Here is a 27,568-nt window from a genome sequence, read left to right on the forward strand (position 1 = left end):
TAAGATGGTTCATGGGTATTTCTCTTTATTAGAATAAAATAAAGCCAACCTTAGAGCTATTTGCCTTAATCCTTGTTAGATAAACATCTGGCTGGGAGATGTGGTTCTACGAGCAATATTCACTTTTAAACTCATTCTCCTGGTCGGCACGCACCGGAGCACTGTTAAGCGGACACACCAGTATGCTAGAACGCATTTCCATCATCTGTACGTGGATACGCTGTACGTATACGCGCGGTACCACTAATAAACGCCACGTCAGGGGATTGAGCGGATTGGTGCGGTACTCCCATGTAAGGAGCACCTTTAGCGGTTTGCCCACATGCGTGCCCGCCAAGATGGCCGAATAGTTACCGCCCGGCTCGAAGTATACCGGATCCTTGGAGAAGTCCATCTTTCCCGACCGTACACCTCCCTCACCGTGAAGCTCGATTGACATCTTGCCTATTTCTCCGCCGTGTATAAGACTCTCCTCTTCATTGGAAACACTCATCGTAATTCGGTAATGGGATCCTGCGAAGAAGAGCACGTGAGATTTCCTATAATATTCTCTCTCTTTATCTCTCTTCTTGGTATAACGACCTTCTAGGTCATGCCTGCCATTTCTGGCTTACTGGACATAGTTATACTACGTAGCCGGAAAGTTGCTACGAGGGATTGGTCCAAGAATTCCAAGAATATCGACGTTTTAAGGTACTTACGGCAATATGGTGGATCTGCACCCGTAATCATGTACACACTCAGCGGAGCATTCGGGTTCGTAATAACACCATTCTCGATCAGCCTGGTATAGCTCTCTTGAGCCTTCAGGCCGAACTCGATGCAGTAGTGACCGTCACGATCGCATTCGAAACATTCACCGCGCAGAAACTGAGCGAACGATTCACACCCGATACCAATGAACGGGCAGCTGTGCTGAACACTGTCCGTGAAAAACTGGTGACACCGAAGATGGTTGCAGCCGAAGAACTCCTGGAAGCCCCAGAAAAATGACTCATCGTGCTTGCGAATGAACTTGTTCATCGGATCGCTGCATCCGGGTTGATTGTAACCACCGTTTGGATAGAAGTCCACGTGTCCGATCGGCTGGTACATCCCTAGACCACCCTTGCTCACCCACTCGGACCCATCCGAATGGATAATGTCCACAAACTTTGCATCACTCCGGTCCAGCCGCACCAACGGATCCGTGTCGGAGAACAGCGGTTCGGCCGGATCAAGACCCGTGATTCGGCCCAGCTTTATGCCGAAGTCCTTCTGCAAATGATACCCAGCGTAACCGCACAGATGGGAACCAAGCGAATGGCCCAGCAGGTGCACCTTGTCCAAGTTCTTCAAGTTAAGTTCTTCCTGTAATCAGAGTAAACAACAATGTGCATATGTAACGCGGAAGGAACGTATGTTTGGTCTCAACTGTAGACGAAAGCCTACAGTCTTCAGCCTACATAAAGCAAGTAGATCACATGCGCCGTTATTGCGCCGATTAGCCGAATATTGGCGCAGGTCTGAGTATATGGAGGATTCGATGCCTTCCGCCAATCAATCACCACGCAGCTAGCCGTACGGTCCGGATCATTGTCGATCAGTGCGTTCACCATCTGCTGAATCTGTTTGCATATTAAAAAAATCACGGTAAAATCTTCTAAACTCAGGAATTCTTCCAGAAGTCTAAGGAATTCCTTACCCAGGGTCGATCACCGGACTCAATATAGCCGTGTGTAATGAAATAGATACGTCCGTTCGGATTAATGCCGAGATGACGTACGCCTGCTGGATTGTTGATATCGATGAACTTTGGATGATCGGTGTTGGATTTTACGAACACAGGATATCGTACGTCGACCTGCGAGGGTGATTGTGGATGGTAAGCGACCGGGCGCTTTTCATCGATCCATGGATAGGTGATCGGGAAACACCCATACACACCGAAACAGCGCACATCCTCGGCCAGCGAGAATTCTCCTTTGGTTTCAAGAAGCAAAGATGAGGTTTTAAGACACATTGTACTGATACAGAGCGTTTCACAGTTGATCTCACTTGTTCCGACACCTACCGCTTGTCAAATTGCTATCCGCGCTGAGCGTTTTGTTGTGGATAAGGTTTATCAACGAGTTGTTATACTCATGATTGGCCATGAACAGTATCGTTTGGAGTAAAATCCCGGTACTATTACTCATCTCCATGGTTGATTGTGTTGCGAAGCGTTTGCAAACACTGTCATCGGTAAACAACACCTCTGCTTCGGTTGATCGCTGCTTAGTGTAAATTGAACACTCGACACACAAACTGTACTCGTTATTAATACCGACCACATGAATGGCTTCCGCCCGACTAAAGGCGAAGGGCGTTTACCATACCGTTTACCAAATGTACATTGCCTCCGCCAAGCAAGCTAAGTCTCAGCAAAAAAAAGCCTATTGAGCTGTTCCGATTCCGAAGGAAATAATGCTGACAGAGAGATTCACTCGAATAAAACACATGGAAGATTCCGCATCACTCGACGTCTCGGAGACAAAGAATCACTGATAAGGATAGCTTCAGCGAACGGACGACCCGTTGGTGTCCAAGTCCTGGAAACAGCGGCAGCTTCCAATGGAAGTGAGAGAGAGAGAGAGAGAGTGACGAGTTTGAAAAACGAACACGCAACCTGCTACACACGTAAACGGAGTTAAAATTGTATGCAATCTTCAAACTATGTACTGCAACAGGAACCAGCTTCTTCCAGCTAGTTCCATGCGATTACCATTTGACGAGGCGTGAGCATGCATCCGGATCAAACAAAACAAGCGTCTTATAAATGCATGTAATCTAGTAGCTCGATGTCAACAATGGTGTCAAGTACGCAACCACAACAAGGCACCACATCTGGTGAACTGTTTCTTATCGATTTTGAAATGAGTTTTTTTTATTACCGTCAACTAGTCTACGTCTACGTCTATTCTGGAAGAGCCTTGTACAGTGTGAACCGTTAATGTCTAAAAATAACGATTTCAATTCCATTAAGATGCTTGATGATGAAGAAGACGAACTATTGGACAATTGGACGACAACTATTCAGCAGAAGATTTTATATTTATTGCTTATTATGAATCCACCAGCCAATAGCTTAAGAAGACTTAAGTAAACAACTTCAAGAATTTCTCCCTATCTAGAACCTGAGTTTATATCTTAGCTGAAGTCTGATATCTTCGCATCATCTCATCCACAACTTAAAAGAGATTGAAAGATCTTCATTCTTCTGTACGGTTTGTATATGGAGGATCCTAGACACTGACATTCCTTCATGTTTCAGATCTCCGATGTTTTCGACTTCAGATATGGCTTGGTCATATGGCATCCCAGCCAACTATTCCCTGCGGCATTAAGTTATACTGACACTACAAAACATTTAGTATGGACATTGGAACTTTAAGTGATACTGCAACACATCATACACGTGTAACCCCATTTATATCAGCTGTTAATCAATACTAGCAGAGGTCTAAAAACGGCCGACCATAAAGGATGCTGATGACGCTGTCGCACATACCACACGTTCCGTCGCAAATCTAAGAACATCTGCACTCAAAAGCGTCGCTATGCCGTGCTGCCTTCATGTTCTTCGGCGTTCGCGTACGCATGGCCGCAGCCATTCACGTCACTGATAGCGTGGCAAGGCGTTCTAAAGACACAAAGTTCAAACCGCGAAGCAGATTCGTAAACACGGCTTTAAACGGATAAGCAGAGCGATTCCTGCAAACACACGCGAGTTGCCCTTCGCACCCGGTGCGATCGGTCGGTGGATGCGCGACCAAACCAGGGCAGCAGCCGGATTTTGACATTTGCCCGCCTCGTGTATGTTGGCTGCTTATCAAGTGCGCAACACGCTCAGATTACCTTGAAACGCGTCGCGACCGCGGCACGCTACAAACAAGACCGGTTTGGTTAGATTGAAGCGATTGATATATACGGTGTATATTTATATGTTTTATATACATTTGTTAATTACAATACATTGCATTGATAAGGGTGGACGAGCAGTGGCTAAATTAAAATTAGGTTAAACGTAATCCGACGCTCTAGTAGCTACGGTTTTATCCAGTCTGACTGTTCAGTGCTTTGTTGCTTTGTGCATTTCTCCAAGGATAATATGCTCACTTCGTTGGTAGAGATGGGCACATTGTGCGCTTGGCACAGCTTCAGTGGTGTGTGGTGTGTTAGAAACTGTATATCCACATGATCGACGTAAACGCGCGGCGCGCTCAAGAGCCGCCAGGTGAGCGGATTAAACAGATTCGTCACATACTCCCAGCCCATTTTGACCTTTATTGGTTTGCTGTTGCTGTGGACCGCGATGACACTGGAGTAGCTGAATCCTGGTTCGAACAATCTGTGGGCAGAGGTGAAGTACAACGTGAGATCGTCAACGTTTAGTGCTGTTTTGTCTACCATACTTACACCGGAGCTTCATTGAAGTAGATCCGCTTGGGTTCCGTACTATCGTCTCCATCAAAATACAAAAAGATCTTCCCGATCTCAGCCCCATGCTCTACGCTTTCTTTCGTGCCGGAGATTTTAATAGTAAACTTCACATTTCGCTTCAGGTACGGTGCTTTCGTGTCCGTTTTGAAGTACAGCTGTACCGGCATATCACTGTCCGGGTTGATCTTCCCTTGCGACACTAGCTTGCTGTACCCGCCAATACTGTTCATGCCAAAGTCGAGACAATGGGCACCGTCCGCACCGCAGTCGAAACATTCGCCCGCGTTGTAGCTATCGTACGACCCGCAGGACACCACCTTCATCGGGTTGATAATACTTTCCGTGAAATACTCGTACGCTCGCGAATGGCTACAGCTGAAGAAGTGAAACATATCCGAGACGAAGCGATTGTTCTGCTTGAAGAACGGCCGCTCACATCCGGGTTGATTGAAGCCCCCGTTCGGATAGAAATCGACGTGCCCGATCGGTTCGAACAGTCCGAGCCCAATGTTGGGCACGAACGGTGTTGCGTCACTGTGCACAATGTCTACGAACTTCGCATCGCTCGGATCCAAGCGAACCATCACGTCCGTCTCGGTGAAGGCCAGTTCGGCCGGATCCAGACCCGTTATTCTGCCGATCGTTAGGTTGAGGTTGGGATTATTCTTCAACGTAGAGCCGGCGTATCCCGACAGATGAGCGCCTAGCGAATGGCCAATCATGTGCACATTATCCAGATTGTCCATTTGTAGTTGATCCTGGGGAAGAACCGCAAACCAGCAGTTTAATTAAAAACATTGTCAAACGATCTCTTCACCATCTAGCCATATTCCAAGCCTACCTTCATCGTTTTAATGAAGTGCGCAGCAATGTTTCCCACCAATCTTATGTTAGCAACCGCTTGATTGTAGGGTGGATTGGACCCTTGGCCCCAATCTATTACAATTACGGTAGATCCCGGATCCTTGTCCAACAGTCGGTTCATCATTTTTTCAATCTAGCGCGAGAAATGAAGTCATTTTGAAAACAATCTCACAAATGAGCAGAAACCATGTAATGCGTCATAGTGCCGTCCCTTACCCATTTCGTAGCGCCTTTCTCCAGGAATCCGTGCGAGATGAAATAAACCATTTCGTCCTTGTTGATATTCGCCTCCTTTATGATCTCCGGTATGTCTAGATAGTAGGAGTACTTGTTCAGATGCTGAGGTATCCCTCTGTTTCGTGTATTGAAGAACACAAACCGAACACCGAGCTCTTCTGGATGCTGCGGAAGCAATGCTATAGGTCGTCGTTCACTGGTCCAGGGTGAGTTGACCGGGTAGCATCCAAACATTCCAAAACATCCTGGAATTTCCATGAAAGTTATAAAATTTTCACTATACTATTGCAACTCGTAGGCATTTTTATAAAACAACAGCTATACCTTCGTCATTCTCATTGGTAAAGTTGCCTATTAGTAACATAGTATGAATCAAATACCCCATCCGTAACGACATCTTTAGGCAGTCGTCTTATATATCATACGATCTTTGGAGAAACTGTAACACTAGATAATTCCGCACAGAGTATACTATAGGGATATTTTGTACATAAAAGTACCACGCCCGTTGAGTGCGGTGATGCACTGTTCCACCTTGCGTTAACGATTAATTATTTCCCAACCGGTTTGATTGATTGATGATCGAATCGGCGATTAGTGTTCTTCACAGCACAATGATTTCGAACATTTACACGCGGAGCGACCTACTGACTACTGACCAGCCAGTTCCACACTTAATGCTGCTTTATACGTTCCGTTCTGTATGAAATCCCAAAACAGTAACTTCCGCGTTGCCCGTTCCACTGGTTACTTTGCACTAGCCCTTTTGCAGGGTATTGCACCGAGCCGGAGATGATTTCTGTTACTGATCCGTCGGCGGACGAGAGCGATTTAAATAGCTTTGAACGACCGAACGCAACAGGAGCATTTATACTTACGCTCATCCGAATTCGTTTGGTTGAGGCATTCTGCGCATGTTGAAAAGCGACTGTAGAGATTCTGTTCGATGGGAGAGGCAGACGCAGAGAGCGATAAACAGACGATGAAGAAAGATGCCCCACTGACTGAAGATGCTGTCGAAGCCAAACCGGAGCGGAGCACGCGGTTTTGAACCTTACCAGAAATTGTGCGCTTTTCTTTTAATTGGAAGAAATTGTTTAATGATACGTGTCCGCACTAATTGTGACAATTCTTTCACCAGGCCGGTAAAAACTAGAACCGAAAGCCACAAAAACAGCAAAGCGGATTAACATTTTGTGTGTGTGTGTGTTTTTAATACACGCGAGTCAATCGAGGAACTATTTTTAAAATCGTTCCACAAACTATATTCTTCAGAGAAGTATTATGCAAAGCACGGCTGGCAATATAATTAGGCCTTTGGCGCCTGCGGCGTATTTGTAAACGAACTCCTGGGATACGTTTGATAAGAAAGTGTTAAACACACCCCCAGTGACGTCAATAGAACCCTTTGTACATCCGGTACGGAGCGAGATGCACTTTGCACAGTGCCGTTCTAAACAACAAACAAACAGCAATCTTTCCTTTCAGGTTTAGTCTTTTTGCTCGGTTTTTTTTATTGTCAATTGTTCATTTGGTTGTTAAATTAAATTGTAACACTAAATACGTTAGTGGTGACTAAAGAGATTTAAATTAATACGCCATATTAGTCAAAAGCTGAATGTATTTTTTTTTTGTCGTTTTAGTGTTTGGAAACATGTATTGCGGTGACAGAGAATGAGTGTATAAGTAACGGGTTGTGTATGAGAGCGAGGGAGAAGAGCAAGAGAGTTAAAGAGTGGAAGAGGAAGATGAGAAGAAGGAATAAACACCGTTTAATGGAAGGATTAAAAGGAGCAAAACTGCGTTACAGTGCGTGAACCACAGGGTGGCATACAGTTTGTTCCCGTTGTTCTACACCCAGTGTAGTCGCCTACTCCGAGTGGGTACGCTGTATGGCCAGCTCTATCTTGTCACCTGCTGCAGCTATTAATGGCACCGTGAGACAGCAGTCAAAATCCTGCGTTTTTGTTCCGTTTACCTGTGTGCGTGTGGGGAAAGCATAAGTGACTAAGTATTCTCCAGTTACAGGGTATCCCGCAATTTTTTGACAGTTTCCCATCAATTTTTGAATCCGTCCCACAATTTTTTGATTGCGTCTCATATATTTTTGAATCCGTCCCACCATTTTTGAATTCGTCACGAGGTTTTTTGATTGGGGCGGTCCGTTGGTGTATTGGTATCGGCGCCGGTCAAAAATCTCGTGACCGATTCAAAAATACCTGGGACGTAATCAAAAAACCTTAGGAAACTGTCAAAAAATTGAGGGATACCCTGTAAGATACCGCATGGTTCTGCCTCCCCTTTTACCTGTATAATACGATCGAAAGGTCTCAATAGACCGGCCAAATCTGCCGGTCCGCCGGACCGTATGCGGTTGATGTAGACGCCCCGCTCGTAAAGCCCATCCGACACCGAAAAGCCATAATCGTCGTACACGCGATCCTTGAACAGCGTCACATGCATCGTTTGGAAGTTGGCGTGCGAACCCTGCCCGAACGAGTTGCTCGATGCGGCATCGTTGATCGACGGACTGCGCGGTCTGCGCTGCACCTTCGCGTACACCGCCGTCGAAGCCGTACGTTCCGGTGTGTTTAGCCCACTCGCCGGTTCCGATCGCGCTATCTGCAGATCGACGACATTTTCAAACTTTTGCAGCAGTTTGGTGGCGGTCGTGAGTGGCAACCCGCTCACACTTTCACCATTGACTGCCAGCAGACAGTCGCCCACCTGCAGCTGGCCAACACTGTGCGCGACTCCACCATCCGCCACGGCACTGATCTTGATGGGCTTTTGCAGATCTTCACTAGCGGCGAGTGTGATACCGAGTGGACCACCGTTGGGTTCTAAGCGGACGGTGAAAACATGTTGCCTTGGTTCCTCCGTCGCTGCTGGTAGCGGTGGTGGTGGTGGTGGTTGTTCGTTAGCATAGGAGATTGTATTGTCGGGTGACGCAGTGGAGGCACTGCCAAAACCGACGTAGTTTGTGTTGCTAATATTCATCGAAACCATCTTGTAGTGCATGATGTCGTCATACCGCTCCTCGGCAGGTTCACTATCCACGCTGAGCAGGTGGGCCGGTGGCAGCGGTAGATGTTCTGTGCTTCCGCCCGACTGTGCAGGAGCTTTCAGCGTACCGGTACTTTGGCTCGTGCCAACTCCATCGTAGGAAGGCGTATTAGACCACACAGGACGCCGAAGCTGATCATCCATCTGGTATGACTCTGTATTGTTGTTCATCTTTAGCATAGTCGCATCGGTGTACCTACAAGAAAAAGCCCAACCAAGGAATGTTAACAATATCTTCTAGATGCAACACCCCTGCTTCACATTAGCTACCTATTTGCATACGTAAAAGCACTGTCCTCCGTATTTCCGTAGATGCCGGTTGACTTTTGCTGAGCGTCGAATAAGAAATCTGGCAACGAGTTGCGCTTTACCGTCAGCGTTATAAACTCGTTCTTGCTTTCCTTTAGCAGCAGATCAAGGTTGTAATGCTGCAGCGGGCGGTTATCGACGGCCATCAATAGATCGCCGGCCCGCAGTGAACCCGTCCGGTGGGCCGCACTGCCCGGCTTTACCTCCGAAATAATAAACGAACCGTGCGCATTACCGTTCACGGTGATTCCGAGCCCGCAGCGGCTTTGCTTCAGCAGCTTTATGTTAAACACACCACTAGCAGGCACAACCGAATCAGCCATATCGAACTCAATCTCCAGCTCCACCCAGTTCGATGTTTGCGCCTGGTTGTGATAATGGTTCGCCACCGTTATCGGGCCAAAGTCGCCCAATACCTGCCGCACCGCGTTCACGTCCAGGTTGCACATCTTGTTGATTGCGATGATGCGGTCACCTTTCTGCAGGCAGCCGGACCGCTCCGCTACGGAGTCGGGCATGATCTGGGCGATCACGAAACCCCGTCCGCACGGGCTTTTCGGACCGAGACAGATGCCGGACCCTTGCGAACAGTCCAGTATGATGTGGATCTTTTCCGCCCGGCAGAGGCCAACGGTCGAATGCAGCAGTCCATCTTCGGTGGTTTGCGGCAGTGAGCTCTTACGCAGCAATCGTCTGTGCTTGTTGCTTGCGAGGTTTTTACGCGAGTCTACCGTGTTGAAGCCGTAACGGGGGCTGGAGCACGAAATGCCTGAAATTAACAAAATTACATCGGGAGTTTAATTCTGCAGATAGCGTAGTACCTTGAACCGTTAATTTAAACAGTCGTGCAAATAGCTTGAAGAATTCTCGAGAGATTTTAAGAGAATAAACCTACCATAATTGAACAGTGTCCACAAACTTAGAAACTTATCAACCCTCACGGCGACGAAGACGAGATCACCAAGCAAATATCAGGCAACCACGTCATGACGCCGACTATCATTCTCCGAACACTGGAAAAGCGAGAGGGAATGTGTGCCACCGCATATCATCGGGACGCTGAAGTCACCGACCTACATAGTCACATAGAGTCCGAATGAAAAGAGGGAGAATTCTACGAGATCCCGAAAGAACAAAAACATGCATACCGAATTCTCCCGGCATAAGGTGCATCCTAATAGTGGGAGAAGGAAATGTCTCCCTACCACATAAAACTAACACATAGCATAATAAATTGTTAAACTATTAGCGTTTATGTGTAGGCTATAAGATATACGGTCGGGTCGTTCATACTTTTCTACCTTCTGCGTGCTCTGGATCGTTGAGTATGTTGACAATCTAAAAATATTCTTTGCTTTTACCGCTACATCTCGCTGTAGAGGTATTCTCGACCTGTTTACTACTTGCTGTTCTAGTAACTCTCCAGATTATAGTTGTAATCGTATTATTCCAATTATGTCACCATACAAAGACAAACGCGTAAAGATTGTCTTAAGATGGACTGTAATGTTATATCTGAAGACTTTCTTAAATCTGGAAAGCTATTCGGCTCATCGTTTGGGACAATGTTGAAGTACTGCTCTGGGATTTCAGAACCCCGCCGGAAGGGTTTACATCGACCTTATTGACTGCATTGAGTGGAATAGTTTTGCACCAGGTTTGCCAACCATTTGTAGAGTTAGAGAAGCAGAGAGTCTTCTAAACCTTATCTCTCTGTGCGAGGAATGGTTGAATAACAACAGATAATTCTCCACCCTCTCTATACAATGTAGGGGTGAGTGGTGAGCATCATAATCATAATCATCATCCACATAACATTAGACATTAGTGTTGTGTTTTAAATCTCCAACGCAGTATTTTCTCTACACACAATCTAAACCCGCAACGACGAGTGAGACCATAAAGGTGAGCGCGTCCCTACAGGAACTAGCGACAGTGTATTAAATCATGCTGGCAGCATTAACTTTCTCTCTGACTTAATGCCATTCCCGCGTCTAATTAATAGCAAATAATTAATAACATTCGAAGGCAACGCAGCCGTACAGAACACACGCCTGAAGTATCGCTCAGATTCACCTTCACCATGGGTGAGCACATGGAGTCGTGGCGGTATACACCGACCGAAAGATAAAATTAGCAGCGTATACCAGTTCGTAACGTTCTGGGGGCCTCTCCCCACCTACTAGCTGCGGCCCGCTCGCACTCCAAACTACCATTTTTATTGCCCCAAACGGGATCCCGCCGAGACGCCTTCTCATAAAGGACCCGGGGGCGATGTCATTCCTCGTCAAGCGCATTAAGGAGCCCTTAACCGTGCAGCTGTCACTCCGAGTGATCTCTTCGTCATACGACGACGCAACTTCCATCGCAACAGCCTACCATTTCTGCCCCCCCCCCCCCCCCCCCCCCGGCCTGCCGTTTCATCTAAATCGATGCGATGAGTGGTTCATGGATAGATAGTTTTTTTTTCCCCCATCCGCCCTTCTCTTCTTGAGTCCCCTACGCACCAACGGCGGCCGGTGACAGTGCGCAATACCAAATCGCGCTGGCGTTCTCGGAAAATGTCGGGCTAAATAAAAGGTCCCCGCCAGTGTGACGCAGCATCAACGCGGGCGCGCACGCTCCGCGGTAAGTGGCGCGAGTGTGGGTCTCGCCTTCGACAACCCACCCTCCCTGCCGTAGGGGGTTTCGCTTTTCATGCCGCTTTCCACGGAGGTTTTTTTTTCTTCCTGAGCCATCTTTCTCGCTTCTTTTACTTGCCAACGTACAATACGGAATCGTATGTTGTGGCGTTTGTCTGCCGCGATCATTTAGCGGGGGCAAACATTGGACTCCTACATCCTACGTTTGACAGTCCCAAGAGACAAGAGGTGATGGTGAGGGAAGAAGAGGGGGGGAGGGGAGGGCTTCCACATTCGCACCGCAGGGAAAAGAAGGAAAAGCGACACCCGAGCGCCCGAGACGGAGTGGAAAGAAAATATCACGCTAGTGGAAGAAAACAAATTATAATGAGTCTAAAAATAACATCGCACCGTAGCGTAATGTGGCGTGCTGTCCCGAAAGGGACGACGAAGCTGTCCCACCAAAAAAAAAAAGAAGAAAAAACCCACTGAGATGCGCGCACAAACGATGCTCGTCTACATCAAAGTGCGTTTATGATCTTGGGCACGACATCCTACACGCGGATGTCCCTTTACTATCACTCTCTCTCTTTCTCTCTCTTTCTCTCTCTCTCTCTTTCTCTCTCTCTCTCTCTCTCTCTCTGTATTATATTTTTTTTACTCAATCACTCTACTGTGGTTAAAAAATCGCACACCAAACAATTCTGGAGAGTGTCGTCTTTTTGTAAGCCTTTTTGTGTGTTGGGTAATGGCAACAACAATATTAAATAATAACCGCGTCATATCGTCGTGGGAAGCACAACAACAACCAAACGGCACACATTGACCCTGATCGGGTTCCATATTTTCGCTTGGAAACTGGTTTGACCCATCCCGGTGCGGGTCGTAAAATTATGACACATAAACCATTTCGGCCAGCATTCGATGGTTCGTTTTCACTTTCTAATGAGCCGTTCTTTTCTCGTTTTAATTGCGTAATATACATACGGCCGTTTTATGGCCATCGTAAATGCCCGTGAATGTGGCACAGAAATATTATGTCAATGAAATGGTGGTTGTGTTGTAGTCGCTTCTTCCAATCAAATTTGGCTTGAAACTGAGCACTAACACCGATATTCTAATGCAATTTCCAAGCATTGCTGTTTTAGGGTGGGTAATAAAACTTGGAGACATCTTCAGGGATCTTTGGAATGTGTGACTCATTGGCCTAACCTAAAAAAGTACTAATAGAATTGCAGGAGACTTCCCACATATGGCAAATTGTAAGTGTCATCGTATCTTTATATTTCCGGTCGTGTATGTTCTGCCGTTCTGCGAATGCAGCAGTGAACGATCTTCTTACAGTTCGTTTTTCACCCCCAGCGAACGGGGGGAACGTCACGAAACGAAAGTGAAAACAGAACCTGAACTGTACGGCACGCAATGAAATGAGACGCTGAACCCGGTAGGATGGAGTATGTCAGTGAAATCCCGTCAAAACGCAGTGCAGTTCTAGCGAAGATCACAAACGGTTCGCATTAATTAAAATGATTCTTTTAACGGAGGTTTGCAAAACACACCGGAACCACGAACAGATCTCTCTCTCTCTTTCTCGCTGATATTTGTTTCACGCCTGCACAGTTTCTCATATACGTACCTCGACGCCGAACAAACATATGGGCAGGAAGTATGTGCAATTGGGTGTATCCCTTGATGCAGTTCGCATCCAACAGTGCGGTGGCCTCCTCCAGCGAGCATACACCATTATCGACCACATTTTCGTCTATCGATAGTATTTGATCTCCAACGGTTAGGGCACCACATCTGCAAATTAAACAGTTCAAGGTGAGATTAAGCTTAAAATATTCAAGATAGATATCTTCAAGGAATCCCGAACTTTATCATACTTTTTTATGTTATTCGAAAATGTTTTTGATGCTCTACCTAATCTGATTCTGTTCTGATGAAATGATTTTGATGTTCTTGGTATCTGATTGACCTATCTAATGAGGGGCTTTTAGTGATACTAATATACTGAAGTTATTCAACTCTAAATCTTTAAACAAATGTTGGGAAGAATTTAAACAATAAGACGACTTTTTAATAATAGGTCCTAGAAGAAGGATAAAATTAAGGGGCAATTCTTGTAACTAATCTAAACTTCTATTACCATAGTACCTCTACTCTCAACATTACTTACCTATCGGCAATGCTAGCGGGTAATATACTGGCTATGAAGATGCCATCCGGTTGCACATCATTCAGTTTGTAGCTGCTGTGGTAGATATCGTTCAGGTTGACCGCGCTAGAGTAGTTGCTCAGTATCAAGCCCAGCTTTTCATTGAGCGGTCGTTCGATCTCCAACAGCAACGGTCCCATGCTCAGCTCGACCGTCTGCATTACCGACACGTCGTACTCGATCGTGAGGTTTGTGTAGCCCGACACGTGCACATCCTTCAGTATGTGTTGCGCCTCTGCAAGGCTCTTGTTAAGCAGGGAAACCTGTCAATACAGCGCGCAGTGAGTAAGATAGGCGACCACCACGTAAGCGGCAAAGCGTTATAGACGATCCCTGACGAACTCACATTATCCACGCGCAGCACACGATCGCCCGGTTTGATTTGACCCGTCTTGAACACTGGCCCATTCATGCGCACGTTCGTCACGACCAGCGGGTACTCGCCGCCACCACGAAGCGTCAAACCCAGGCATCCATTCTCCCGCTCCACCGTAATCTGGGCGATCTTCGTCGTCACGCAGAGACTGTTCTGTGAAACTGGCAGCGGGAACGGTTAGTTAGCAAATTGCGTACTCGGGTCCGTTTTTCGCAATCACTGGCCACAGGCTGCTACTCACTGTACTCCGGGAACGAATACTCTATCTCGATGATTGCTGGACCATCGCCGTGACACAGTATGCTGAAGATGTGCTGGTTCGTCAGCCCGATTGTTGATACACCGTCGACCTGGTGGATGCGATCGCCCGGTGCTAGCAGGTCGGCTACCGGACCATTGATAGATTCCACCATCGGTGGAAATGAGAGATCACTGCGCTCTGTAAAAGTGGCCAACATTATAGACCAGAAGGTGCTGGAATGAATCATATTTCGAGCCGTGCGTTACGGGTAGTTATGCGTTACCTGCTAAAACGATTCCGATCTGTCCATTGTCGCGCGGTACCGAAATCGTTGCGTACGTTGTGCCACGATCCGCAGCCAGTCCCGAATCTTCCGATTGTGCTGGACTCATAGCGCGATCACTTGCTGAAAAATTGAAGAATGAAATACAAGTGTTGTAACGCCATGAGAGTTATATGACTTTCTATGAACTTAAAATTTCTACATTATTTTCATGTGGGATGTTGAAAAGGGTGGTCTTAAAAAAACGTAACAATATCATGCTTAGAATAAAACAGAAGAATCTGGGTGGCATCTGCACTACGTGACTGCGTAATTAAATAAACACTTGTGGTTTTGAGAGTACACAAACAAACGTTTCAATATTGTATTTTGGACCCAACAGTGGTTTTGTTGTTTATGCCAATTCCAGTAGGTTTCCTCTTTATGTAGGAAAACTGCGTTTTCGTCAATGTTCTGGCGAGTGACATTGTGAAGTTAATTATCGTTATTGTTGACTTAAATGTGGTCCACCCAACAAGCACGATGCACACGAGGTTGGGTTGTTGACGCTTACGTCTGAATTTGTGATTTTGGTGTAAGGAAATTGAGGCCAACGCATTGATGGCTTTCCTCGGATCGTGCATTCCAACACGCCCATCCAAACAAATCAAATGGGGGAAGAAACTGAATGTGTTATTTTCGAAAACCCCCCCCTCTTCTTGACGATTCAGTAGTTGATAATTTAATGACGTTGTGGAGGAATTTGCTGTTTGACTGGGTATTTAACAAGCAGTTTCTCTTAGTTTGGCGGTTTTTAGATCTTTTAAATAATAAGAAAAAATAACAAAACTTAGGTACCTTGAGAAGTCCCTCGTTAAAATTAAATAATATGTGTTACACATTACCAAACACAATACTAAAATTTTGATACAATTTGCTTCAAGCTAGCGCTCTTAAGCACCCTTTCAGTTTAGTTCCGTTCGGTGCACTCGTCTCAGAGTTTGTGCGAGTAAATAAACATCAAGATAAAAGCAATAGACATCCACCCAAACATCCACATCACTTCCAGTCAATATCCAAGCAACTTCCCTCTGTGTGCAGTTCGTATCATTAGATCGGGTGATTAATGCCAGTGCATTGACCCGTCGTAAGGAAGGGAAGCAGCAGTGCAGTATAATCTGCAACCGCACCAGCCATTTATTTATAATTATGCATCCCTCCCGTTACGCGTCCCATCCCAAACTGACGGACGGCGTCGTTCTCGGCGTAAGCTGGAAGAGAGTACGCCAAAGAGTAACTCCTTATCCCGGGGACCTTCTAGCAGCTTCTAACCGCGGGCAACATAAATCGTTGGTAGATGTACTCTTTCCAAATCGCAAGACACAAAAAAAAACACACACAACTGTATGAGCAATGCGAATAAAGCAATATCTTTATGGAAAGTGTAACCCTTTCTCCGGAGCGCAATACGCGCACACTTACGAAAGAGTTTTTCCGCTTTCCACCGATGCCGACAGTGGCGGGGGAATGAAGACGGAACAAAAAACCTACTGTACTGGAGCCCGAAGACCGGGACATATCATTCCGGTTCGGTCATTGCTTTTTAAAAAAAAAGGGCCAAACACAGCATGAAAACACTGGGCTGAGTGGTACGTCGTCCAGCTGGCGACAATACTGGACGGGCGTTATGAGAGCAACCGCCGAGTGTGCCGGGAGGCAACTGGCGCCATGCCTTCTAGGAGCCACAGCAGGCGTCCAGACGAGCCACGATGAGATGGAAATGTGCCAAAGACGAGTATTTGTTAAAAGTTCTCGCTTGGGTGATGTTATCACTGGGCAGCATTGATGATATTTTGCCGTCCAGACTTCACTAGAATTTCTTGCAATTAAATAGTTGATTAATCTAGTGTAACAACAGACCTAATTGATGTTAGAAACAGATTCAATTTAGTATTTAAATTCACACTTTAATATGGTGGGGGAAACTCCGTCAGATAACGCTGATACTTGCAATAAGTATACAGTGCTTACCAAAAAACTATAACACTTCTTTATTTTTTATTTCGAAATAAAAGAAATTAGAGATATAGTCTAAAGTAACAAAACTCAAATTTGTAAAGAAATTGTAAACGATTTTTTAAGTAAAGTATTCATATCTTTACTTGCATGAGATGAAATCAGTTTAATTGCAATTCGTATCAGTTTAAAAGTTATAGTTAGTAGTTTTAAGGCGCCTGGAACAGTTCCATACAAGTCATTGAACTTTTTTTAAACGTCTAGTGGCTTCTGCTATACAATTTATCTTCTTCATATAGTATTCTATAGAAGCTACTGGCCTTTTAGAGATGTTATAGTCTATATTAATTTATAATTATTTCAAATAAGAAAAAAATGCAAACTAAGATTTTCATCAACAAAAAATTAGAATTCAGAGAAATTGGTGAACAACATTCTCCTAATAACCTATCTAAGTATCGATCCCTCACCGAAAAACAAAAAACAATGTCTTGGCGGCACAACCGGGGTTCGACCCTGACGACAGATAGAAAACATTTGACTCATCCGTTTACTCACACGCACACCGCCAGCAAAGTGGTGTTTCGAACCGATAAATTATCGCTCAGCAGCAGCCACATCACATGCACCTCGCCAGGGTGCTCTTCCTCGGCAACAGCGCGCCCTATACCGGGGCGAGGCGAAAGTCGCCACACACAGGGGGTAAAAATACTTCAACCCAATTCGAACGCCACCGAACGCAATCTTTGCGCGCGGACACGAATTCATCAGAACCACGGGGTAAGATGGAAGCGTCTGAACGATTCGGGTGGTGCGCCACCGAGAGGGTGGGTTTGTTTTACGCTTTTTCATGCTTCCTCCTTGGCTCGATCATATTATTTATAATGTGACATTAGTGCGGCACGGGATGATGCTACCGTATTTCCACCCCTACAAACGCCTACCCCCTGCATCGCGGGAGAGTTCTGTTGCGCTACCGCTGGTCACGAGAACATAGCAGGGGGAAAGCAGAGGAAATAAAAACAACGTGGGTAGTGGGCCAACACCTACGCATTTATGAGCCACAACCGGCTGTCGTGCACGATCGGCGGAAGCACGTTATGCTGGGACCGATTCCTCTGCACAACGAAGGTCTATGTTGGTTTGTCTTTCAATTGACTGCTTGCAATATGCCTGTTTGCTGCCCCTCGTTGCTCAATTAGCTTCCGCTTTGTGATGAACACTTAAATATGTGTGTAATTTTTATCGAACGCAAACGTTAACCGTTCAATGCGGGTGTTTACATCGACAACACTATTATTTGATCAACAAATTAATGTTTGCCTAATTTCATTTTCATCTCTTTTGACACGCAAGTATAATAATTTTATAAATGTATCTATCGCTTTTTGTTCATTATTAGTTACTAAAACACAATTTTGATGTATTTATTCATGCCTTTAGTTTATTCGATTTCAATAAATAAATGAAAATAAAAAATAAATAAATAATAAATAAAAATATCAAAAAATAATACATAAATAAATTATAAACTATAAAAATAAACAAATAAATTTGCCTAATTTCAATTTCATCTCTTTTGACACGCTAATTTAATATTTCACACGCTCTTTTAATTTTTTAAATGTATCCAATGATTTTTGTTCATTACTATCATTCCAAGGTCAAAATTCGACAAAATTAAACCAATTCGTGTAGATTCGTCGTGTGCTGCACGGTTATGTAAATCGCGCTTCCCGCCGATTGTCCGGAAGGGTCTTGAAGCATTAAAGGCATTCGATTTGTCTTCAACTTACCCGAAAACATGTTTCCGGTTGAGTGCTGAACCATGGCGGAAACCACACCAATACCACCGCCCGCCGCCAGCGGCTCACCGGCCAGTTGTATGTTGCCGCCCTGGTTGATGAAGGATGTTTCGGCACTGCTGTCATCGAGCGCGCTGCCACTGTGCCCGTTGCTGTGGCTGCTACCGCTACTTTGATTGCTGCCGCCGCCGCTGCTGTTGCTGCTGCTGTTGCTAAACTTGCACGTTTTCGATAGCATGCTGCCACCATTCTTAAGCGTGCTGCCCGAGCTGGATACACAGCTCGTCGTGCCGTTGCTGGATGCGGTGGTGACACTTTTCTTCGACTTCCACAGCTTCATCGCTTTCGAACCGGCGCACTGCTTCCCGGGGGGTAGAACGTCTTGTCTAAGGATGATGTTTGCCTGATTTCTAACTACGTTTCACTGTGCATTTATCGCATCCTGTGTCCTGCGCGCCGTTTCACAAACACTGGTCAACGAGACGGCAATACCATTCTTCTAATTTTGACTCTTCAAAAATCACTTCAGCCCAGTTCGATTCGAAAGGTGGAAACGAATTTGTCGACGAGCGCTTTATTCGAAGGAAATAATGCAAATTCCACCACGACGGTGCTCACTGAAGCTGTGTTCGTAAAAGAAGATCGTCTAAAGGCCATGTGCGCGAGACTCGCAGTGCGTAGACTACGTCACACGTGAGCGTACGCAAAAATTTCAACAGATTGCCTTGCCATAACCAAAAAAAAACAATATTTACAGTGTTGAAAACTACGTAACACCTAGGGCAGAAGACTACTAATGAATCGCGGGGGGAGAGTGCTTGAAAAATGTATATACCTCGAGCCGAAACCGAAACGTGCGCAGAGCGGTAATAGCAGAGTGTAGTGGGTTTCAAGTCTGGAACATTGAGGGGGAAGTAATTTATATGTTTAAAATAGACAAATCTGCCAGAAACAAGACAACAATGTTTGGAGCCCCAAACCCGATCTTCCTGCGAACAATCACAAGCACCATGTTACATGTGGATTTGTTACTCTGTATAATGCTTCTGTTTTATTTTATAAAGAAGTATATTGGAAGTGTTGGAGATATTTCTTGGGAATATGTCTAATGGATCCCCCTTAAAATTGAACTGCGTTTTCTAGTGTAGTGTTTAATGAATCTTTTAAAAAGAGTCAATCATATGAATCTTGAGTGAGGAGTGATTCAAATCAAGAGTCTTCTTTCAAAAGATTCTGAATCCTCAGAGCAGTGGCGAATGTATCTCCTCGGTACAGAAATTCAAATTCTTTTTTTTTAGTTCAAAAATTAATCTGGACTAAATTTACCCAACACTTTTATCTTCCCCTTATTCATACAAGAGAAATGCTAAAATGCGACGGAATAGACTGACGCAGCGTGGATAATTCTTGTTGGTAACGACTCAGTGCGCGCTGGCAAGCCAACTCCGACGCAGGAAAATAAAAAAAAACGCACATTACGCATAACCGTCACGCATTGCACGGAAACCAACAAATGAAAAAAAAAGTATGAAGCGGCACACTAAACGGCGTTCTGGTTGATGGGTGACTTTGATTGTGCACATTGTTCTGATGTTATGCCTAGCTGCAGCTGTCAACTGTGTGTTGCCTGCTGTGTCTGGGAGTGTATCTTCCTCCACCGGTTTAAAACAACATCCATGCCTCTTACAGCTGTTACATTTGGTACAAATATACAACACATATACGCTCAATAACACTCAACGTCTCTAAAATACACTGCTGGTTTACGAAATCGATCACCGCGCTGGCAACGATCGCCACAATGAACACACGCAACAATTAATTAACGCTCACCCAGTGCAATTAAACGTATCCGAACGAATGATAGTGGTGTGGTATTATTTTTGTTTTGTTGTACTATTTACGCACAAATTATTGGATCCAAAAAAATTATTCACCCATGCACGCGCGTACCCGTAAAACCAGACGAATGCGGAGCAATTTGCGTCCAGCAGTTTCTGTTGCTTAGTTTCAAATGAACTGCAATGCTCTTCTTTCCCGTTTGTTTCAGCCATCCAGACACCAAATGAGAGAAACATTTAAAAAACACGAGCGGGCGAAGGGCCCTAGAGAGAGAGAATTGGTCTATAGAGGGTTATTTTTGGATGCTAGAGATTTTCAACCCCCAAAATAATGATTGTCGAGATGCAGTCTCTTTGCAGAGAGTAATGCAATCCTGTGTTACTCAACCATTATAATATTACCACAAATTGAAATGTAATACAATCATAAAAACAGTAAAATACTTTTTAGGTGTTATCTGTATAAACTTTATACTTTTATTTTGTTTCGATTATCTAAGTCAAATAATGTGAACAAATATTCCTGTTATTTGACCAAAACATTAAATAATGCTTCTATTGTGTTCTCTGTGTGTAACTCAACTTCAATAAAAAGAATTATATTATTATTTTTATTATTTATATTTTAAATGAAAAGCACACTTGATTGAAGATTTTTTCTTATTTTGTATAAATATTTATGTAAAAGGGGAGACATTGAACTGAGTTGAGAGCTTTTATTTATTGTGATCTTTCCTTCACGACGGTCGGTAAATCCTCCTGCCTCTCTCGTCTTCGTGATGTCTCTTTATAGGTCACATTCTTGACACAGAAAGACTTCTAATTTTTTCCATACTTCGTTACATTTATAGCTATAAAAATTTGCTTGAGAATCGCTGCTCGAGGCGGAATGTAATCAATTTCTCGAGAGAATTGTTTGAGAATACAGGGTTGACTTACACAGTGACCAGATATAATAAGAATGTCTTTCCTGCGGTAAATCTATCAAACTGTACATTAATCGGGCACAGCTTTAACTCATCGGTTCTGTTAAATGTTTAAACTTACTGTAGAAAATCCTAAAACATCAAACCATTCGAATTTTTCACATCCCAGATTGAATAGCTTTGTTTCGTATGTGTAATGGAAAAAGCTGTTAACAATTGTATATTCCACAAATAGCATTGTAATATATCGTCTGGGTAATGTGAAGAGCCCTGTAATTTGCTGAGAGCAAACTTCAATAGCAGAGTAAACTGAACTTCAAATATATATAGGCGAGAGCTCGAACATTAGAATTCAGTCCTCAAACGAAACGTTCACACGCGTTTTCACTTAAACATTTATATAAATCTTCATTGTTTAAAATATTCAAACTAAGCTGTCATTACCGACATAATTCCTCATAATCTCTACAAAATGCTCCAAGAAGGAACCAAACCAACTACCAACCCCAGCGGCGGATCAAACGGTAGGCGGAGTAGGCGGTCGCCTAGGGCCTTATCGTGTTGGGGGCCCCAAACAATTTTTGCCAATTGTGCGATTTTTGGGAATTTAACAGCAGAGTTAATTTATAGCAAAAAAATTAATCAAAAAGGTAAAAAATTGATAAAAAATATCTTCCTTGGTTATACAAAACATTTGTTTCTATGTAATTAATTAAATGCAAAGAAGAAAATCGACTTTGTGACTTTAAAGTATAACCGAAAGTACACCAGGACCGGGGCACTAATTTTCCCGTTAATCGAGAAAAATTTCTTTAAAAACTAGCAGTATTCGAATGTATAGTACCAGGAGAGCATCCACGGAAGAGGTAGCACCTAGTGCAGCAATTTTTGGTCGAAAACCGCCGAAAAGTATGCAATATTTAAACACTAACTTTCCCGTTGGTGGAGAATAATTTCTTCGAAAACTACCAGTTTCCGAATGTATAGTACCAGGAGAGCATCCACGGAAGAGGTAGCTCCTGGTACTGCGCCGTAAGGTATGCAATGTTTATACATTAACTTTGCAACCAACTTGCAATGCAATGCGCCGTAAGGTATGCAATGTTTGTACACTAACTTTGCAACCAACTTGCAATGCAAGTTTGGTGCATGCAAGAAACTTGCAAGATGGCGCCCAACTTTGTACTTGCATGCAACAAACTTGCATGCAATCTTGCATGCAAGTTTTCGCATGCAATTTCTTGCATGCAAACTTGCATGCAAGTTTTCGCATGCAATTTCTTGCATGCAAACTTGCATGCAAGAACTTGCATACAAACTTGCATACAAACTTGCATGCAAACTTGCATACAAACTTGCATGCAAACTTGCATACAAACTTGCATGCAAACTTGCATACAAACTTGCATGCAAACTTGCATACAAACTTGCATGCAAACTTGCATGCAAACTTGCATACAAACTTGCATACAAACTTGCATGCAAACTTGCATGCAAGTTTGCATGCAAGAAATTGCATGCGAAAACTTGCATGCAAGATTGCATGCAAGTTTGTATGCAAGTTTGTTGCATGCAAGTACAAAGTTGGGCGCCATCTTGCAAGTTTCTTGCATGCACCAAACTTGCATTGCAAGTTGGTTGCAAAGTTAGTGTACAAACATTGCATACCTTACGGCGCATTGCATTGCAAGTTGGTTGCAAAGTTAATGTATAAACATTGCATACCTTACGGCGCAGTACCAGGAGCTACCTCTTCCGTGGATGCTCTCCTGGTACCATACATTCGGAAACTGGTAGTTTTCGAAGAAATTTTTCTCCATCAACGGTAAAGTTAGTGCTTAAACATTGCATACCTTTCGGCGGTTTTCGACCAAAATTGCTATACTAGGTGCTACCTCTTTCGTGGATGTTCTCCTGGTACTATACATTCGGAAATTGGTAGTTTTCAAAGAAATTTTTCACGACCAAAGGGAAAGTTAGTGTTTAAACATTGCATACCTTTCGGCGGTTTTCGAGCAAAATTGCTGTACAAGGTGCTACCTCTTCCGTGGATGCTCTCCTGGTATCGGCAATCTGAAATAGCTGGTTGGTATGGAATTTCGTACCAGTCGATGGGAAGTTTGAGCGAGATGATGGATGCTTTCAGTTTCATCCATCTTCCTTACACTAGCGATCGCTCTCACGCGTTTGATAGTGTGCAATGCAATAGTGATAGGCTAATTTATTCCACACTGCAGGTGTCACCTCTTGAAAAACATGTTTTTCTGGTATCGCAAATCTAAAACAATTGTGTTGTTCATCGCCTAAAACATCAACATGAGCAAAACAGGTTTCTAAGAAATTTCTCTGATTGTTACCGTAAAGTAAACCGATTGAAAACTGTACCTTGGGCAAAAAATCGTAGAAGGCGTTGGACTAATCAGGATTCGTAAATGTACGTAAATCGTAAAAAATGTGGCGTTGTAGTTCTCCTTAGCGCATACAAACGTTTATATAAAGACTAGCTTACTAGGCCCATTTACAGGGCCACGCAACAGAACTCTGAGGTGTACGCAAGGGATCTTTCTTTTCGAGATTTTGCTGGTGTTGTTAAATCATGTTTTAAGTACACCTCCCTAACACCGATAATGTCTTAGCAAAATTATAGGCCCCCCTTTAAAAATTCCGCCCTGGGCCTCCAAGGGGATTGATCCTCCACTGACCAACCCCAATATCGGTAAGAAAAATCCACCTTTTTCCATCTCCTCCCGATAACTCCGAACCAAATGTTTTATCTCAACGCGGAACGAATTCATTCTGTATTGAAGCGTGACGTCATGAAGGCTTGGTGCGTATTTTTTCCTTACCATGTGGACGAAAATCAAGATGTTGATGAAGAATGGATAATGAAGTCGAAAGCATTTAAAACTACTTGATAAACATACCTGTTAGCAGTAGTAACCGATGTGACAGTATCATGACGTGGCGCGAAGAAGTAACGCAGTAAGAAAAAAAGGTTGGTAGTGTTGGTAAAGGAAGTTACATACATTTAAAATTATGAATTAAACAAACCTATTTGTAGTTGCAGTCGTTGTGAAGAAGACTTGAAGTGCTAATTTCATGCTTTCCCTGTAGAAGTGACACTGCAAATAAAAAGTAAGTGATGCTTGTATAGGATGTTACATATATTTAAATAACCAATTTATCAAACCTCTTTGCAGTTGTAGCCATAGTAATGTCATGATGCCGTGTTCCACAAAATCCTCCTCCTTTGAACGTAAATCAACGAATGAAAGGTTAGAAAAGGATAGTTTAGGTTATATACAGGTTATGTACAGTGGATAAAGGTATGTTTATTTAACATACCTAAAGGTACAAATAATGAAGAAGATATAGTCGTTGAAAAGCAAGAGTGCTGTATCTCGCGGAACTAAATTTTGTAACTGATCTGGCAAAAAATAAATAAAATAAAATGAAAAAAAAAAATCCATTACCCTCATAAGCGTATTTTGCCCCCCTGTTCTGTTTTGCAAGAATATAATTAATTATCCGTTTCTAACCCATGTATCACGTGTATGTGATTTTTCACAAGTGCGTTCTAACATATTTTAATGTTGGTAGCAATTCCTGTTGTCGTGCTGCGCAATTTGATGAACTCTCTCTAAATTACATTGTTTACCTAATCGAATGTGCGATAAAAAAAAACCTTGGTTTGGTGATAATTTATGTTGTGATAGTTTCTGATCTTTCTGAAGTTTTTATTATCACAAAAATAACTGGATGTGTATGGATTGGGCACGCCACTCCTCATCTAATTCTCTATCTCGTTCTACTCCTGACTGCTTTAGTTCACTTTGATCCCAAGTGGTTCGTGTCTAGGATGATCTAAAATTCATATGGATTTTTTACAGAACACGTTTTGCTAACTGATGTGTCTTGGCTACTTCAAATTGCTATGCGTAATTTTTCAAAGGTGTCAAATCTGTATATTTCAAGTCCATTCGCCTTTTAATATTTAATTAATGTTAAAAAGAAATGAACAAATATACAAGGACGTATTATTTAATTCTACACAAATCATTGCATCATTGTATTTGCTATATGTGCTATTCATTTCTACTTATTCCTCCAGTATGACGGCTTTTACCGTAATATCGATACGTATTATGTTATCATTGTATTTGACTATTTCCCCAAATTGTTAAGCAAATTGCAAAAAGTTATAGTCCATATACTTTACAATTTACAGTACAGAGTAGTTGAGGTTCCATAGACAGGTATGCTTTTCGGTGTCTTTGCTTTCCGGGACTCTGTATCGCATTATTTTTTAAGCGAATGGTTTCATTGCCTGGAAGTGAAGCCGTGTTCTGTACCCCGCAGCAAGAGACCCGGCCAAAAGGCTGAACATCATCAGCGTGAACGTGCCACCCCATCGATGCATTTTCGAAAGTTGCAGGTAGCTGCAGCGCTGTGGATGCTACCCCAGTCGCCGTCGTTCTCACATCCCATCCGTCACGTATCAGTTCGAATAGAACCGTCCACGTCCGTCCGGCGAGACGCCAGCTGAACGGAGGAGACGGTTCAGCCGAAAGTGCCAGGCTGAATATCGCCGACGTAAACATCTTCTACATCACGTTGACGATCCGCGGTAACAGAAATGGCACAGAACAGCCTGAGATGTGGAGAGTCTTCCTTTGCCCCCTGTCTGTCTCCGAATTGGACAATGCTGGGAAGCCATAAGGCTCCTTTTCATTCTCTAAACAGGATAATGATAACGAGCACATTGGTGCATTACACTGTGCGCAAAAAATGCATGCAGCAGCAAAAGTGGCGACAATTGTGGTAGCCACAGTGAAAGCAACAGCACGCTACAGTAGAGTTAGTGGGTATGATCACCACACTACTCTGGATCATCCCAATCAGGGCGTGCGAATCGGAAAGAAAAAAAAAATACAAACAAAACCCAAATTAAACAGGAAAGGAAATTATGAAACAGTGGTAGTAGTAGAAGAATATATTTGAATTGCAACATTAATTAGTACAGTGTACATATTATTTGATAATTATGTACCGGGTTCGAATTTGTCTTTCCTCGTTATTTGTACTTATTGTTGGTACTTATTTTGACATATTTGAAAACTATTAAACACCTTTACATACATCCCAGAGATTCCATGCGTAGCCCTGTGACCGGGCTGAATTAACTAGTTGTCACAAAACTGTTGTCAATTTGATGAAACGTTATACAACAATTGTTGTGAAATTTTCACAAAGGCGTTGTGAATTTCGCACAATTCGGCAGAGAACACGCGTCGCTATACGAAACGAAGGATATAGGAACGTTGAAGAACAAGCTCGAGCCAATAATAACGTTTACCTGCCGAAGAAGGAAACAATCAAGCAGGATAAAACAAATGAAGGGATTGATTGTTTTAATTGCGGTAGTAGTGAACACAAACTTGCTGGGTGTCCTACTAAAAACAAAGGACGCAACTGTTTCCAGTGCAGCAGGACGGAGCATCGACCTGCTGGGTGTAAAGCAAGAAGCACGGAGCAAAAAGGAATGAAGTGTTTCGGGTAAGGACACGTTGCGAAAGAATGAACAAAAGGAAAAAAACAAAGATGCAACCGTATACATGACGAAAACACAAGAGGACAATTCAACTCTCGCAGTTCCGTGTTTTTTTTCGTGCTTCTGTTCGACAGCGGCAGTGAATACAGTATAATAGCAGAAAGGATTCATAAAAAATAGGTTGTCCGGACATTGTTTGTACTGTATGTGCATTTTCGTGGTTTCGGTGGAATTAGCATTGATTCCGAAAATTATGACAAAGTGTAATGATTATTATTATTATTTATATAACTCTACATCGTGTGCGATGGATGTATGACGTACGATCGCAGTAAGAAAATATAGAACGATTTTGTCTATACAGTCTAAATAATGAGCGCTTCTTTGGCGCTGCTTAGCAGAGCAGTAAAAAAAAATGAAAGAAATTATGCTTCGTCTCACACGGCTTCTTCTTCTCTCCCTCTTCCCTGATTCTTCCACGTGTCGGGCGTATTTTTTTTGTCTGTGTTTGGTTTACCCCCGCTTTAAAGCTTCGAGAATTGGAACGTTAACCTGTTCCTATCTGGTCAATTTAGTCAAACTGTTTTTCACATTCACATTTCACATAGACAGTCGTTTACATGTGCTGTGCCATCAGCAGTGTGGTTTCGTGTATTGTAGGGATGTACGTATGAATGTACAGCGAGTATGAGGGTTTGGCAAAGGGAACGTGAGCGCTTATCTTGAAAACGAGCGTATCTAGGTATTAACCATGTCACTGGCAACCAGAAAAAC

At 43.6% G+C, this 27,568-nt stretch overlaps 3 protein-coding genes across 3 annotated transcripts; all 3 read right to left on the reverse strand.

The window, feature by feature from the left end:
* Positions 1-106: 106 nt before the first annotated feature.
* On the reverse strand, positions 107-2,183 carry LOC128307222 (pancreatic triacylglycerol lipase). The gene is made up of 5 exons (XM_053044979.1): positions 2,054-2,183; positions 1,685-1,962; positions 1,446-1,607; positions 702-1,350; positions 107-513 (listed from the first exon to the last, which is right to left on the reverse strand). Exons 1-5 carry the CDS (start codon positions 2,181-2,183, stop codon positions 107-109), a joined length of 1,626 nt encoding a protein of 541 aa, XP_052900939.1.
* Positions 2,184-4,012: 1,829 nt separating this feature from the next.
* LOC128307130 (pancreatic triacylglycerol lipase-like) lies at positions 4,013-5,956 on the reverse strand. The gene is made up of 5 exons (XM_053044862.1): positions 5,887-5,956; positions 5,542-5,807; positions 5,303-5,458; positions 4,438-5,219; positions 4,013-4,369 (listed from the first exon to the last, which is right to left on the reverse strand). Exons 1-5 carry the CDS (start codon positions 5,945-5,947, stop codon positions 4,066-4,068), a joined length of 1,569 nt encoding a protein of 522 aa, XP_052900822.1. The 5' UTR covers positions 5,948-5,956; the 3' UTR covers positions 4,013-4,065.
* Positions 5,957-7,099: 1,143 nt separating this feature from the next.
* Positions 7,100-20,473, reverse strand: LOC128307052 (glutamate receptor-interacting protein 2). Its single transcript, XM_053044768.1, has 10 exons — positions 20,385-20,473; positions 18,468-18,946; positions 14,677-14,799; positions 14,394-14,591; positions 14,123-14,313; positions 13,738-14,039; positions 13,195-13,361; positions 8,899-9,706; positions 7,870-8,824; positions 7,100-7,540 (listed from the first exon to the last, which is right to left on the reverse strand). The coding sequence occupies exons 2-10, from the start codon at positions 18,814-18,816 to the stop codon at positions 7,433-7,435; spliced, it is 3,201 nt and encodes a 1,066-aa protein (XP_052900728.1). The 5' UTR covers positions 18,817-18,946; positions 20,385-20,473; the 3' UTR covers positions 7,100-7,432.
* Positions 20,474-27,568: the final 7,095 nt, after the last annotated feature.

This window comes from Anopheles moucheti, chromosome X, assembly GCF_943734755.1.
Source record: "Anopheles moucheti chromosome X, idAnoMoucSN_F20_07, whole genome shotgun sequence".
Lineage (NCBI taxonomy): Eukaryota > Metazoa > Arthropoda > Insecta > Diptera > Culicidae > Anopheles > Anopheles moucheti.

Bases quoted from the DNA above. Each gene is read 5' to 3' on its own strand.
- LOC128307222 (XM_053044979.1), bottom strand. From the start codon at position 2,183: ATGGAGATGAGTAATAGTACCGGGATTTTACTCCAAACGATACTGTTC. The intron at 1,963-2,053 runs GTAGGTGTCGGA...TTGAAACCAAAG, and splicing joins GGATAGCAATTTGACAAGCG to GAGAATTCTCGCTGGCCGAG. The intron at 1,608-1,684 runs GTAAGGAATTCC...ATATGCAAACAG, and splicing joins AGTCCGGTGATCGACCCTGG to ATTCAGCAGATGGTGAACGC.
- LOC128307052 (XM_053044768.1), bottom strand. From the start codon at position 18,816: ATGAAGCTGTGGAAGTCGAAGAAAAGTGTCACCACCGCATCCAGCAAC. The intron at 14,800-18,467 runs GTAAGTTGAAGA...TCAATTTTTCAG, and splicing joins AACCGGAAACATGTTTTCGG to CAAGTGATCGCGCTATGAGT. The intron at 14,314-14,393 runs GTGAGTAGCAGC...TCCCGCTGCCAG, and splicing joins GTATTCGTTCCCGGAGTACA to TTTCACAGAACAGTCTCTGC.
- LOC128307130 (XM_053044862.1), bottom strand. From the start codon at position 5,947: ATGGGGTATTTGATTCATACTATGTTACTAATAGGCAACTTTACCAAT. The intron at 5,459-5,541 runs GTAAGGGACGGC...TTCTCGCGCTAG, and splicing joins AGAAAGGCGCTACGAAATGG to ATTGAAAAAATGATGAACCG. The intron at 4,370-4,437 runs GTAAGTATGGTA...CTCTGCCCACAG, and splicing joins TACTTCAATGAAGCTCCGGT to ATTGTTCGAACCAGGATTCA.